This window comes from Phyllostomus hastatus, unplaced genomic scaffold (assembly GCF_019186645.2).
Source record: "Phyllostomus hastatus isolate PE091 unplaced genomic scaffold, TTU_PhHast_1.1 phas_contig_80, whole genome shotgun sequence".
In the NCBI taxonomy this organism is placed as follows: Eukaryota; Metazoa; Chordata; class Mammalia; order Chiroptera; family Phyllostomidae; genus Phyllostomus; species Phyllostomus hastatus.
In genome coordinates, this window is record NW_025333960.1 from 46,837,321 (window position 1) to 46,850,213 (window position 12,893).

Sequence of the window (12,893 nt, forward strand, 5' to 3'; positions counted from 1 at the left end):
AGATGTGATTCCTCCCTCCCCTCCCCACTCCTTTCTTTTTGTAGTTGGAGAGATGTAATGATAGGGGGCCTGGAGCTGCCAGAGGTGGAAACGATCAAAGGTCTCCGTACTGGTGTGACGGGAAAAACGAGAACTTCCCAGGTCCCAGGCCAAGAGAAGCCCATCCCAGGAAGACGTTCAAAAAAAGTGGGGGCACTGGAATCACTTTCTGTGAGGAACAAAATAAACGGGAAACATTGCGTAATACCAACATGTCATAACATTTCATATTTGAAGGAAAGACAATAAGGATCATAAATGAGATCTATTAATCTGTTGAATTGTTATTATTTTTTTTTTGAGAGAGGGAAGGGAGGGAGAAAGAGACCCATTAGTCTGTTGAATTATTATTTTCTTTTAGAGAGAGGAGAAGGGAGGGAGAAAGAGAGTCAGGGAAGCATTGATACGAGAGAGAAACATTAATTGGTTCCCTCTCCTATTTGCCTGACTGGGAGCTGAACCTGCAGCCTAAGTATGTGCCCTGACCGGGAATCAAACCAGCGACCTTTTGCTTTGTGGGACAACACCCAACCCACTGAGCCACACCAGCCAGGGGGAATTATTTCTTTAAGAGGGGCTTCAATGGCCAGATAGTGCTACAAAATGGTGATAAATAATAGTCCCCAAAGAGAAAAACAGACCTTGTATTAATACCACTATTTTGTGGCAAGTGTGTATAATGCTGTCCAGGTAGTCAGTAGACTTTGATGTGTTTTTCTGCAGGATTACTATAATTTAGAGTTTAATGATTTTTGTTAAAGAAAATGTTCGTTTCTTTAGGATTTCAGTGGGGGAGCTGATGTGTTTTCACTGTTCAGATTGACCTTGCGTACGTGTTGGAGACGGAGCCCTGGCCGGGTCCAGGCGTGTCTGGGATTAAGTTGGCGTCCATGGTTACGTAACCCCTGGGCCTTTCTCGCTGCCTTCTCTGGTTGGAAATTGGGAAACAGCTCCTTGACACAGTTTTTTAGGTTTTCTTTTTTAATTGCAAAGCAGAAGTATGAGTAAGGGGTGAATAGGTTTTTCTTAAGGTTTTCTTTTGACTCGATAACTTTTGACTTTTGCCAACAAAGATGAAATAGCTTTCTGTGATTTTAAGAGGCTTTGGTAGGAAAGGAAATGTTTTGTCTGTGTCATGGGAGGGAATACAGTGATCATGTGACATGCAAGAGTTCTTTCAATTTCCTTTTCAGTAAACAGGCCTAGCTTTTCCCCCGAGATATTCTCAGTGCCTTTGGGTAAAAGGACATTCTCCATGAAGTACAACTGCTCTTAGTAAATTACAGGTCATCGAAATGGGTATAGTCTTAAATGAGAAGACTGCTAGTGCCTTTGAAGGAAGATGTATTTCGCAGTGAATAAATGAAATGAAAGACATAGTTACAACAATGAAAGCTAATTCTGTTTGAAAATCAAGCTGTTGAGGCCAAGAGAAGCTCGGATTTTGACATGTTTTTATGTTATCTTTTAGGAGAGAAGACAGACTTATTTTTGTAATGTTTTGAAGCAAAAGGATCTATTTTTAAGAGAGCGATACTTAGAAATTAGGGGAAAATGAAGAAACATAACATAAACATTTCTTCCTGTACTTCACATAGCTGAGCAATGAAGTGAAAGTTAAAACACCCCCCCCCCCAGTGGAAACTTTGTTCTCATCTTCCCGAATGTGGGAAGGTCATGGGTAATAGGACGACGTGATTGTGGGTATGAAAAACATTTCTAGAAACCAAAAAAGAAGTGTGAAGTCACGGAGAGCGGTGTTTGTTACATTAATTACACAACCCTGAGAGGCGAGGCCGCCTCCCCCCGCGTGATCTTGGGTTTTAGGCAGAGCGACGTGCTGTCGACGGGTCCCCCGCCCGCGCTCAGTGTTTTATGCTCACCGTGCATTTTCCACTCGGTCAGGATTCCGCCAGGTGAACCGGTAGGGCTGACTCACAGCTTTCTGAGCCACTGCTAATTCCCTCTTACCTCGAGGGGTGTCTCACTGGTCCACCCTTTTCCCCCAAGAGAAAGCATAAGGGGATACGGAGGGGTGACACAGCAGGGCGTGTCGCTGGATTTCTACAGAGAAGGAGTTGCCCCCGAGTCAGCAGTGTCTTCTCCCCCCTGGGGGTTTGCAGGCGGGTGTTTCCCCAGCCTTAACTCTGCTTCGCTTGGGCGGGCAGGAGAAGATAAGGGCAGGGTGGTGACTCAGGATTTGCCAGCTGCTCTGGGGCACCTGTGCGTGGACAGGCCAGGCAGGTCCCCACTGTGTAAACAGAAGGAGATACTAAGAATCATGCGTTAATCTTCCAGGTGTTCAAGAGAATACCTGCCAGTTGCACTGCTGATCTGAACTGCCAGTCATTGAAGGTTTCACCTGGTGACCTTTTAGCATTTCCTGTGGTTGCGTCTTGGACCTGCCACAGATGAGTGCTTGAATTGTCTCATGATCTTTTTGCTCCTGGACTGATGGCCCTCTGGGACGAATGATGTGAAACTGGATGATGTCACTTGCTTAGAGGGAGGGCAGATAACACATTCCGTGTATCTGTAGAGGAAGGATGGAGGCACTTAGGAGGAGCCCCAGTCCACTGTGACTTCCAGAGCCCGGGCACAAGCTGTGAATAAGCTGCGGCATTAAGAAAAAAAACACCTTTACCTTGGCCAGTGTCGCACAGTTGGTTGAGCGTTGTCCCATGGACCGAATGGTCGCAGGTTCGATTCCTAGTCAGGGCACATATCCTGTTGGTTCGGTCCCCAGTCAGGGTGCATATGGAAAGGCAAACAATGTTTCTTTCTCATATCAATGTTTCTCTCTCTCCCTTCCTTTCTCTCTAAAAATAATGAAAAAAAAAAAGTCCTCAGATGAGGATAAAAAGGAAAACCGCCCACCTTCAGCCCTGATGGTGAGGGTTGGGGAGTGGCTCTTGATTCTGTGTCCTGAGTTCTCTAAAAACAGGAATGTCCCCACTTGGATCACATCACCGTGGTTGGTGAAGACAGGCCACAGGGATGCTGTGCTAACTGCGGTTTTGTTGTGAGTGTTCGATTTAGAACCGCACTGCGATGCTTACAAGGAAAAGTAGTGACATTCACGGATTATCCGTAAGTAGGCGGACCCTAAAGTAGGCATATTATCCGACAGATGGAGTTTTCATTCCCCATCTTTTGCAGATTAAATGTGCAACTTCATTTTAAAAAGAAAACCCTGCCCTGGCTGGTGTGGCTCAGTGGATTGAGTGCCAGCCTGCAAACCAAAGGGTTGCTGGTTCAATTCCCAGTCAGGGCACATGCCTGGGTTGCGGGCCAGGTCCCCAGTAGGGGGCGTGTGAGAGGCAACCACACATTGATTTTTCTCTCCTTCTCTTTCTCCTTCCCTTCCCCTCTCTCTAAAAATAAATAAAATCGATTAAAAAATCCCTCATGAACTTCTGCTCTCAGAGGGTTCTTGTACAGGTACTTTCAGATTGACATGAACTTAGAAGTGTTGTCTAGTTTTCTCTGACCCTTCTGTCTGAGCTGTGGTTCAATGCTGAGGGTATGCTCTCCTCTGTCCGGTTGTAGACACCCGTCCGAGAGAAGAGTGGCTGTGGGTGTTTTCTCCGAGTGAAGTAAACCGTTTAGAGAAAAGTACATGGGCTTCTTGAGATCTGTGTTAACTGAGATATGTTCACGGAAGGTGACTTTCTTTCCCTCTAGCTCTCACTGAACTGTGTGTATTTTCACCTTTAACAGTAGCTGTGCCTGACTAGATTCTTAGAAGTGTTTGGCCATGGCCCAGAGGGAGTGAGTGTGCTGAGGGTGTCCCAGCAGCTGCTGGCGGATTTGTGGCCTGAGCTCTCATTGGTATGTGGTCACCCCAGTGAAAGTTCAACCTTGACCTTGGTGTTGGAACTTTCCTTAGGAATGTGTGATCCTTGACAGATCGTACAAGAAAATAAATGATTAAATCCATCAGCAAAATGTGGAAGGCCACTTTTTAGTGATTTGAAGCAGATTTCAAGGAGGCATAACAGGAAAAGGGAAGAAGAAAGGGGTTAAGAATATGTGTCTGCAAACCAGTTAGGCTAATTTTTCCATTGAAAGTTGCCCCAAATCAGCGCTAACCCTCCCTTCCTCCCTTCTGACACGGATTGTTGCCTCTTGTTCTTTCCTTTCCTGTTTTTCGTCCTCCCTCTTCTCTTTCCTTTTCTTCCCATCTGCTTGCCTCGCTCCCTGCGGTAAGCAAGGAAGGAACCGACCCAGAGAGACTCCCTTGCTCCCTAGGGTCTCAGTGCTGGCTCTAGCCCTTCCCTCTGTTAGAAGTCCGGCCTTCTGGCCCCTGACTTGTGGCCTGTGAGTTCTGCGGCGTCGATGGTGTGAAGGTGAGTGCTGACAGGCGAGTAGGTAAGAGGAGACGAGCGCACACATTGTAGCAGCGCATACCAGGGTCTAACAGGGGTGTAAGATGGCATGCTTTGGGGGCTTAGGGAAGACAGACTTCTCTCGCACAGTGGGAGTTTGATCTGCACCCCCCATCCACGCATCTCCTGCAGGTAGGGTCAAGGGCACCCTTTCCAGGCCCCCGGCATTTCGTGTCTTTATATACCCTTCATCTTTCATAGTGACTGTCCATTTTTCTAAAAGGGTCCTACCATCCACGGCTTTGTGGGCATGGATGTCCTCCATCCATGTCTAGCTCAGGGGTGAAAGGGAGGGCCTTCCCTCTCCTGGGCTCTGCGGTGCTGCGGCCCAAGTGGCTGCACACCGAGATTGTGGCAGGGTCTTGCTCCGCCGCCACAGCCTCTGGCACAGCTGTGTTGGATGTGTGGTGGATCAGGAAACAGCTCTGAGTCACCTTGACCACTGAAACCGCCAGACTGGGGTGGGACAAGGAAGGGATCTTACATTCTTCTGCCAGGATGGCATTTCTCCCCCTAACATAATAGAGAAAATTAGGATTAAATAAAAACTGATGGAATCAGCTTCTTAGGGAGTTTTTTTAAAAAATCCCAAGTGCGCCCTGGCTGGCATAGCTCAGTGGATTGAGCTCGGGCTGCGAACCAAAGCATCGCAGGTTCGATTCCCAGTCAGGGCACATGCCTGGGTTGCAGGCCACAGCCCCCAGCAACCACACATTGAGGTTTCTCTCTCTCTCTCTTTCTCCCTCCCTTCCCTCTCTAAAAATAAATAAATAAAATCTTTAAAAAAAAATCCCAAGTGGAACTTTATTAACAGTGGCTGTGCCGTGGTGGGTTGGGATGCTTATTTCTTCTATGGGTAAATGGTTACCTATAATTTTTAAAAATATATTTTATTAATTTTAGAGAGGGAAAGGGAGGAAGAGAAACATTGATGTGTGGTTGCCTCTCATGCGCCCCCTACTGGGGACCTGGCCTGCAACCTGGGCATGTGCTCTAGACTGGGAATGGAACCTGTGACCCTTTGATTCGCAGGCCTGCACTCAACCACTGAGCCGTACCGGCCAGGGCTATGATTGTTGTGGGTTTTTTTTTTTTTAATATATTTCTCTTAACCTGATGTCCTGAATCTGCTAGTGACTATCATAGTGATAATTTTGCCAGTGGAAATAAATGCTGTCAAGATCAAAATGTGTTTGGAAGTAGCTTTTCGTGAAAACAGGGTGATGAATCCAGCCATAAACAACAGAGTTTCTAAATGTTACACCAAAACCCGCCTTTCTTAAACTAACAGCTTTGCCCATCATTATTCTCGTTAGCGAGGGGCCACGCAGATCATGCTGTATATGGCACTTTGGAGGAAAGACTTGGAAGCTACAGTTATCAAGGTCTTACGTATATATTTCTGGATGTTCGCTCACTTCTTTTTCAGAATTCCGTGGTTACAGTGATTGTGCAGTGGATTGACTTGCTCCTCTTGGTAGTCATCCCTGTGTCAGTGCAAATCGTAACAGGGATACTTACCTCGTCCATTACAAAGCGCCACTCGCTGACGCGGTTGTTTCTGTCTGTTGCACAGGATACCTGAACAAGTCCATGACCATGGGGGATATGAAGACCCCAGACTTCGATGACCTCCTGGCGGCGTTCGACATCCCAGATATGGTCGACCCGAAAGCCGCGATCGAGTCGGGACACGACGACCAGGAGAGCCACGTCAAGCAGAGCGCTCACGGGGACGACGACTCCCACACGCCCTCCTCCTCCGACGTGGGCGTCAGCGTGATCGTGAAGAACGTGCGGAACATCGATGCCTCCGAGGGCGCCGAGAAGGAGGGCCACAACCCCACCGGCAACGGCTTGCACAACGGCTTCCTCGCGGCATCCTCTCTCGACGGCTACGGCAAGGACGGGTCGAAGTCCTTGAAAGGAGACATGCCTACCTCAGAGGTGACTCTAAAGGACTCGGCTTTCAGCCAGTTCAGCCCCATCTCAAGTGCTGAAGAGTTTGACGACGACGAGAAGATAGAGGTGGACGACCCCCCTGACAAGGAGGACGTGCGTCCGGGTTTCAGGTCCAACGTGTTGACGGGGTCCGTCCCCCAGCAGCAGGACTACGACAAAGGGAAGGCGCTCGGAGGGGAAAACTTGGGCAAAACTGGAATCTCTGCTTCGGGCAATGCAGATAAAAACAAAGTCGTCAAGAGAGAGACAGAAACAAATTCGATAAATCTGAGTGTTTATGAGCCTTTTAAAGTCAGAAAAGTGGAGGATAAATTGAAGGAAAACTCTGAAAAGGTGCTTGAAAATAGGGTCCATGACGGGAAACTGGGCTCCGAGAAGAACGACATCTCCCTTGGCGGCATGGCCCCGTCAAGGTCAAAGCCATCCTCCAAGCTTTCTTCCTGTATAGCTGCCATTGCAGCTCTTAGTGCTAAAAAGGCTGCTTCCGACTCCTGCAAAGAACCAGCGACCAATGCAGGGGATTCCTCTCCGTTACCAAAAGAAGTAAACGATAGTCCTAGAGCCATTGAAAAGTCTCCTGAATCCCAGAGTCTCATCGACGGGACCAAGAAGGTGTCCCTGAAGCAGCCGGACAGCCCCAGGAGCATCTCAAGTGAAAACAGTAGCAAGGGATCTCCATCGTCCCCTGCGGGATCGACACCAGCAATTCCCAAAGTCCGCATCAAAACTATCAAAACGTCATCTGGGGAAATAAAGAGAACAGTGACGAGGGTCTTGCCGGAAGTCGATCTCGACTCTGGAAAAAAGCCTTCAGAGCAGACGGGGCCCGTGGTGGCATCGGTGACATCACTCCTGTCGTCTCCCACTTCCGCGGCTGTCCTTTCCTCTCCCCCCAGAGCCCCTCTGCAGTCCGCCATGGTCACCAACGCAGTTGCCCCTGCCGAGCTGACCCCCAAACAGGTCACTATTAAGCCTGTGGCAACTGCCTTCCTCCCAGTGTCCGCCGTGAAGACGGCGGGCTCTCAAGTCATCAATCTGAAGCTCGCTAACAACACGACGGTCAAAGCCACGGTCATATCTGCTGCGTCTGTTCAGAGCGCCAGCAGCGCCATCATTAAAGCTGCCAACGCCATCCAGCAGCAAACCGTCGTGGTGCCGGCATCCAGCCTGGCCAATGCCAAACTCGTGCCAAAGACTGTGCACCTCGCCAACCTTAACCTTCTGCCTCAGGGCGCCCAGGCCACCTCTGAGCTCCGCCAAGTGCTCACCAAACCTCAGCAGCAAATCAAGCAGGCAATAATCAATGCAGCAGCCTCGCAGCCACCCAAGAAGGTGTCTCGAGTCCAGGTGGTGTCCTCCCTGCAGAGCTCTGTGGTGGAAGCTTTCAACAAGGTGCTGAGCAGTGTCAACCCCGTCCCAGTTTACATCCCCAACCTCAGCCCCCCTGCTAACGCAGGCATCACGTTACCGACCCGCGGGTACAAGTGCTTGGAGTGTGGCGACTCCTTTGCTCTCGAAAAGAGCCTGACCCAACACTACGACCGACGCAGCGTGCGCATCGAAGTAACGTGCAACCACTGTACAAAGAACCTCGTTTTTTACAACAAGTGCAGCCTCCTTTCCCATGCCCGCGGGCATAAGGAGAAGGGGGTTGTGATGCAGTGCTCCCACCTGATTCTAAAGCCCGTCCCAGCAGATCAAATGATCGTTTCTCCGTCAAGCAATACTTCTGCTCCATCTTCCGCGCTGCCGAGCTCCGTGGGGGCCGGCACACACACTGTCGCCAAGATTCAGTCTGGGATAACTGGGACCGTCATATCGGCTCCGTCCAGCACGCCCATCATTCCAGCTATGCCTCTAGACGAAGACCCGTCCAAGCTCTGCAGGCATAGTCTGAAATGCTTGGAGTGCAACGAAGTGTTCCAGGACGAGACGTCGCTGGCCACGCATTTCCAGCAGGCTGCAGATACGAGTGGACAAGTAGAGTATCATTTACATTTTGGTGTTTCAGTGATGAATCTGTAGACATGAGTGCTCTATGCGATGCCCTTGCTTTTTTACGGGTAGGAGCTCAGTTAACCGGAAGGGGGTGCAGGGGGGTGTGTGGCTGTATGTGTATGCACGTACACGAGGGAGGAAGGATTATTCCCGTAGAAAAGAACAGAATGGAAATGCGAATCTTACTTTTGAAAAAAAATTTTCGGGGTAGCTGATTCTTCTAGACGGACAGGACCTCTGTGTACTAGTTGAGTTATGGCACCTTAGACTTAGGGTAAGTCACGGACTTCTTAAGTGTTGGATCATTGGAATATATGTAGGGAGTCTGAGATCCAGCCAAGTTCAGTGTTGTCCCATTGATGTAGGGGTTCGAGTCGGGCTGTGGACATAACCGACGCTCCTTAATTATTAGGGACAGTTTTGGTATTTAAAAAATCCCTGTTTTTACTTACAGTTACTCTTTTTTATAGTTAAGTGTACATAACTCGTACCCATTTTATGGTTTGCCTGCTTGGTCCTGAACTGTATGGAGCGATACACTTGACTACAGTGAATTTCAGCTACAGGTGGGAAACCTACCTGCATTAAATAGGATACTGCATTCAACAAGGCATTCGTTTGCAGCCTTTTTGTTGTTACTGGTTCAGGAAAGTGTAGGTTGATGTTGGTGAAATGCATTTCACCACGGGCATCAGTCAGCTTTTCATCCCCATCATTGCCTCTCTCCACAGAGGCCAGTTTGTGGCTAACAGATAAATGTGTTTTACAGATACCTGATACTCTATCATCTAAAGTAGCTGGACATGTTGAATGAAACATGTTTGAGCTTAGAGAGATCATATGATTTATGATCCCAACCTGAAAACTTAAGAAATTGGAAGGGGCCCCTGGTTTGGGCTAATGTACTTGGACTCGAACTTCCGTTCATGAAGACTGAACGGTAAACCGATTCTTCTTTTGTTTGACTCCAGCATCCCCATGGTAGTTGTCCAAGGGCAACGACTAAGTTCTTTGCAGAGTTTTGACTTTGGGGAACAGGAGATCAAGCGTACCTCCATCACGTTTCTCTCTCGGGTTTTCAGTGTAGCGGAAGTGGAAGCGAAAGCATTCCTGCCGAATTGGATGTTAAATGTTCCGTTGGCTTTGATCGTGAAATACTCAGAAAGATTCAAGTAGCCAACAAGTTCCAGAAGGCAGCGATTATGTCGCCCTTCCAGCGTGTCCTTGGGACCGTGGTTGGGCTCTGGATGGGTGTGCCCTCTTAGCTCGTCCCCACTTCAGCCAAAGGGCAGTACTTCTTTCCATCTTAAAAGGAAGCAGGGAAAAAAACACGCATGTCTTTAAGTCTGTCTCTTCTGTTGCCTCGCTCCCCCATCTGCTGGTGGTGTGTATGCCCCGGCTTCTGTGGGCTCTCCCACCCGCCCCTAGCTCCTGCGTGCTGGTCAGTGTCCGGCGTCTCGGGCCGCCCTCAGGGGTGTCTGCCCTGCGTGGGATCCCTCCTTCTCTGGGAAGGAGGAAGGACATGGGCAGGAAGGTGGGAATTTTCCTTCTTCCCCGTACTACTCTAGTTTCGGGTCTCTGTTTACCTGTTCAGGCTCAGTAGGCAAACTGGGGTCAAGCAGGGGTGAGTCCCTTTTTCAGGGAAGGAGGTTAGCATCGCTTCCTGAGTGTGGTGCTCCTTTGCCTTGACTCCCGCGTTGCGCCGGGACAAGGATACGGTGCAGCTCACCTGTCTCACCTGGAATACCAAGCACTGAGTCGCAGCCAAATATACAGTAACTCTAGGGCCAAATAAGCATGAAACCGACATTCTTCCCCTGTTCTGTGTCTCAGCTAAGCATCAGAGAATCTGGTGAGCTCCAGGGGCTGGTGTCCAGGCATCACCAGGCTGGCAACACAAATACTCCCCATGGTACACTTTTCCTGTCCCCTGTCCCCCCTTCTCTCCCTGAGATCTGGCCCAGAACACCTCCTCCTCAGTTTCCCGTTCTTTTCACACTCAGCCAGCGGGTTCTCGTGCAGACCCCAGCAGGTAGCCTGGCCTCTTGCTCAGCAGCCCAGCCCGGGCCAGCTGTCCGTGGAAGGACTGTCCCTCATCCAGCATGCAGAGTTACATTGGCCCCACCTCAGACGCTTCCATAGTACAGGGGCTTGGCGGGAGCCTGTGGCTGCTGCTGGACTAGCCTCCAAGGTAGTGAGAGCTGGGGTGGTCCTTGCCCACCCATGTCACCCGGTCTGGTATCAGGACCGATGGCAGTGGGAGGTGGGCCGGAGACAGGAAGAACAGTGGGAAGAGGAGAGGAAGTTCTTCATCTCAGCTTCTCCAGCTCGCCATCCGCAAGATCGTTGGCTAGTTCACAATCTGTGAACTTAAATTCAATGGGGGGAAAAAATCCACTCATGTAAACTTTCTTTCCTGCAAACAGCACTTGAGCACTCAGTGTCTCCTTACTGAATTTGGAAGTGGAACCAGTGGCACCCCAGGCACCAGTCTTTCCCGAGTGCCTTCTTTCCCCTGTTGTGCACGACATTCGTGTATGTACAACTTCTGCTTCTCCTTCACCTTGACCTTGACCTTCTCGGAAACGGGCTGGTTGACTGAGGAAGAGTGGAGCGTCTCTCGTTTGGAACAGCTCCCCGAGGAGGCTCACGCCCGGCGGTCCTTCCTCGAACGGGGCCCCAGCGCCGGGGAAGCCACTGGGCCTGCCGTTCCCACTCCTTGCCTGGCTTCCCAAGGGTTCCCTGGGGCAGGGCTCCCCAGGCCTGCACAGCAGCCACGGTTTGAGAACCATCCTCACGGACTCCTGAACTGGCCCCACTGCCCCTGGTGATCCTGAAGGTTCAAGTGCGTGACCTTCCGGGCCCTAGCAAGCCTGAGCTAGGCTTGCTCATTGCCTTCCAGCTTCTGACTTGATGGGGCCCAGAGGGAGGCTCACACTCCCTCCCTGACCGGCTGCAGGGGTGGCCCTTACTCCCCGCCTCCTGCCCAGTGTCTCCCTGCAGTTACCCTGATGATTTTAAAGTCTTGCCCGAGATAGTGCTGAGGGGTCCTGTGCCGATGTTCTGGGTCTTCTCAAGTCATTCCACTGTTAAAATTAAGCCTCTTATTTTGAGATCATTTTTGTTTCATTGTAAGAAGTAATATAGAGAGATCCTAGATGCACCTTTTATCCACCTTCCCCAATGGTAACTTCTCGAAACACGTGGAATAGTGGTATAACCAGGATGTCGACAATGATGTGGTTGATACAGAGTATTTCCATAACCACAGAGAACTTTCTAGAGCCACCGCGCCCCTTCGTGAAGAAACGGCAGCCCCTAATCTATTCTCCATTTCCAGTTTCATCACTGGGGGAATGCGGTGTAACTGGAACCTTCCCTTTTGTTTATAACCTTTGGGGATTGGCTTTTCTCACTCGTCTTCATGCCCTGGTGATTGCATGTATCAAGTTCTTTTTCTCGCTGAAGAGTGATTCCGTTCTGTGGTGGTGCCTGCGGGGTGTTCCGCCGCTCAGTCCTTGACGGATGGATGGCCGCACCGCTTCCAGCTTGGGGCCGCTGTTACACGTCAAGGTGCTGCAAACATTCGTGTGCAGGCTTTCGTGTGAACGCAGGTGTTTGTTTCCCTGGGATAAATGCCCTGGTGTGCAGTGGCGGGGTCGTCTGGTAATGCATATTTATATTTTTTAAAACCTCTTTTCCGGGGTGGTTGTCCCATTTTCTGTCCGATGAGCAGTTGTATGAGTGGTCTGGTGTCTCTGGGTCTTCATCAGCGTTTGGTGGCGGTCTTTGGCGGTCTTTTTTGTCTCGGCTGTTCCGACGGGTGTAGTGAGAGCGCTTTGTGGTGGTCGTTCGTAGTTCCCCAGGAGCCAGTGATTCCGAACATCTTTCTGTGTGTTTACTTGCCATCTCTGTGTCCTTTTGGTGACGTGTCTCTTCGCGTCTTTTGCCCATTTCGGATTAGATTTTCCCCACTGTTGAGTTTTAAGTATTCTTGATGTATTTTAGATGCTAGTCCTTTGTTGGATGTGTGGTTGGTTGTCAGTCTTCTTTTTCCCCCCAGTCTTGATGTGTGTGTGTATGTGTGTGTGTGTGTGTGTTTTACTTTTTAAAAGGTCTTTGGTAGTACAAAAATTTTTAATTTTGCTGGCATTCAGTTTTTCAATTTTTTTCTTTCATAGCTTGTGCAAAATTTTGTTCATCTCTTAAGAACTTTGTTCTAGATCCTGAAATTTTTCTCCTGTGTTTTGTAGTTTTTTAAAAAAATTACTTATTGATTTTAGTGGGGGTGAGAGAGAGAGAGAGAGAAATACCAATTTTATTTGTTGTTCCACTTATTGATGCATTCATTGGTTGCTTCCTATGTGTGCCCTGACGGGGGATCGAACCTGCAACCAAAGTGTGTCAGGACAGTGCTCTAACCAATGGAGCTACCCAGCCAGGGCCGTAGTTGTCTGTTTTACATTTAAGCCTGTGACCCATTTGGGGTTTTAGTTTTTGTATAAG

At 49.4% G+C, this 12,893-nt stretch overlaps 1 protein-coding gene across 13 annotated transcripts in view; it reads left to right on the plus strand.

Annotated features, from left to right (window-relative positions):
• Positions 1-12,893, plus strand: part of ZNF532 (zinc finger protein 532) — a 97,343-nt gene that overhangs the window by 40,712 nt on the left and 43,738 nt on the right. For 12 of the 13 annotated variants that reach the window (XM_045850397.1, XM_045850398.1, XM_045850402.1 and 9 more), the window contains one exon: positions 6,004-8,369. In XM_045850397.1, coding sequence (XP_045706353.1) covers positions 6,021-8,369 — 2,349 coding nt within the window. In that variant the 5' untranslated portion in view covers positions 6,004-6,020. Of the gene's footprint in view, positions 1-4,314; positions 4,389-6,003; positions 8,370-12,893 lie in introns of those variants that run through there. The other variant, XM_045850404.1, reaches the window with a different exon arrangement.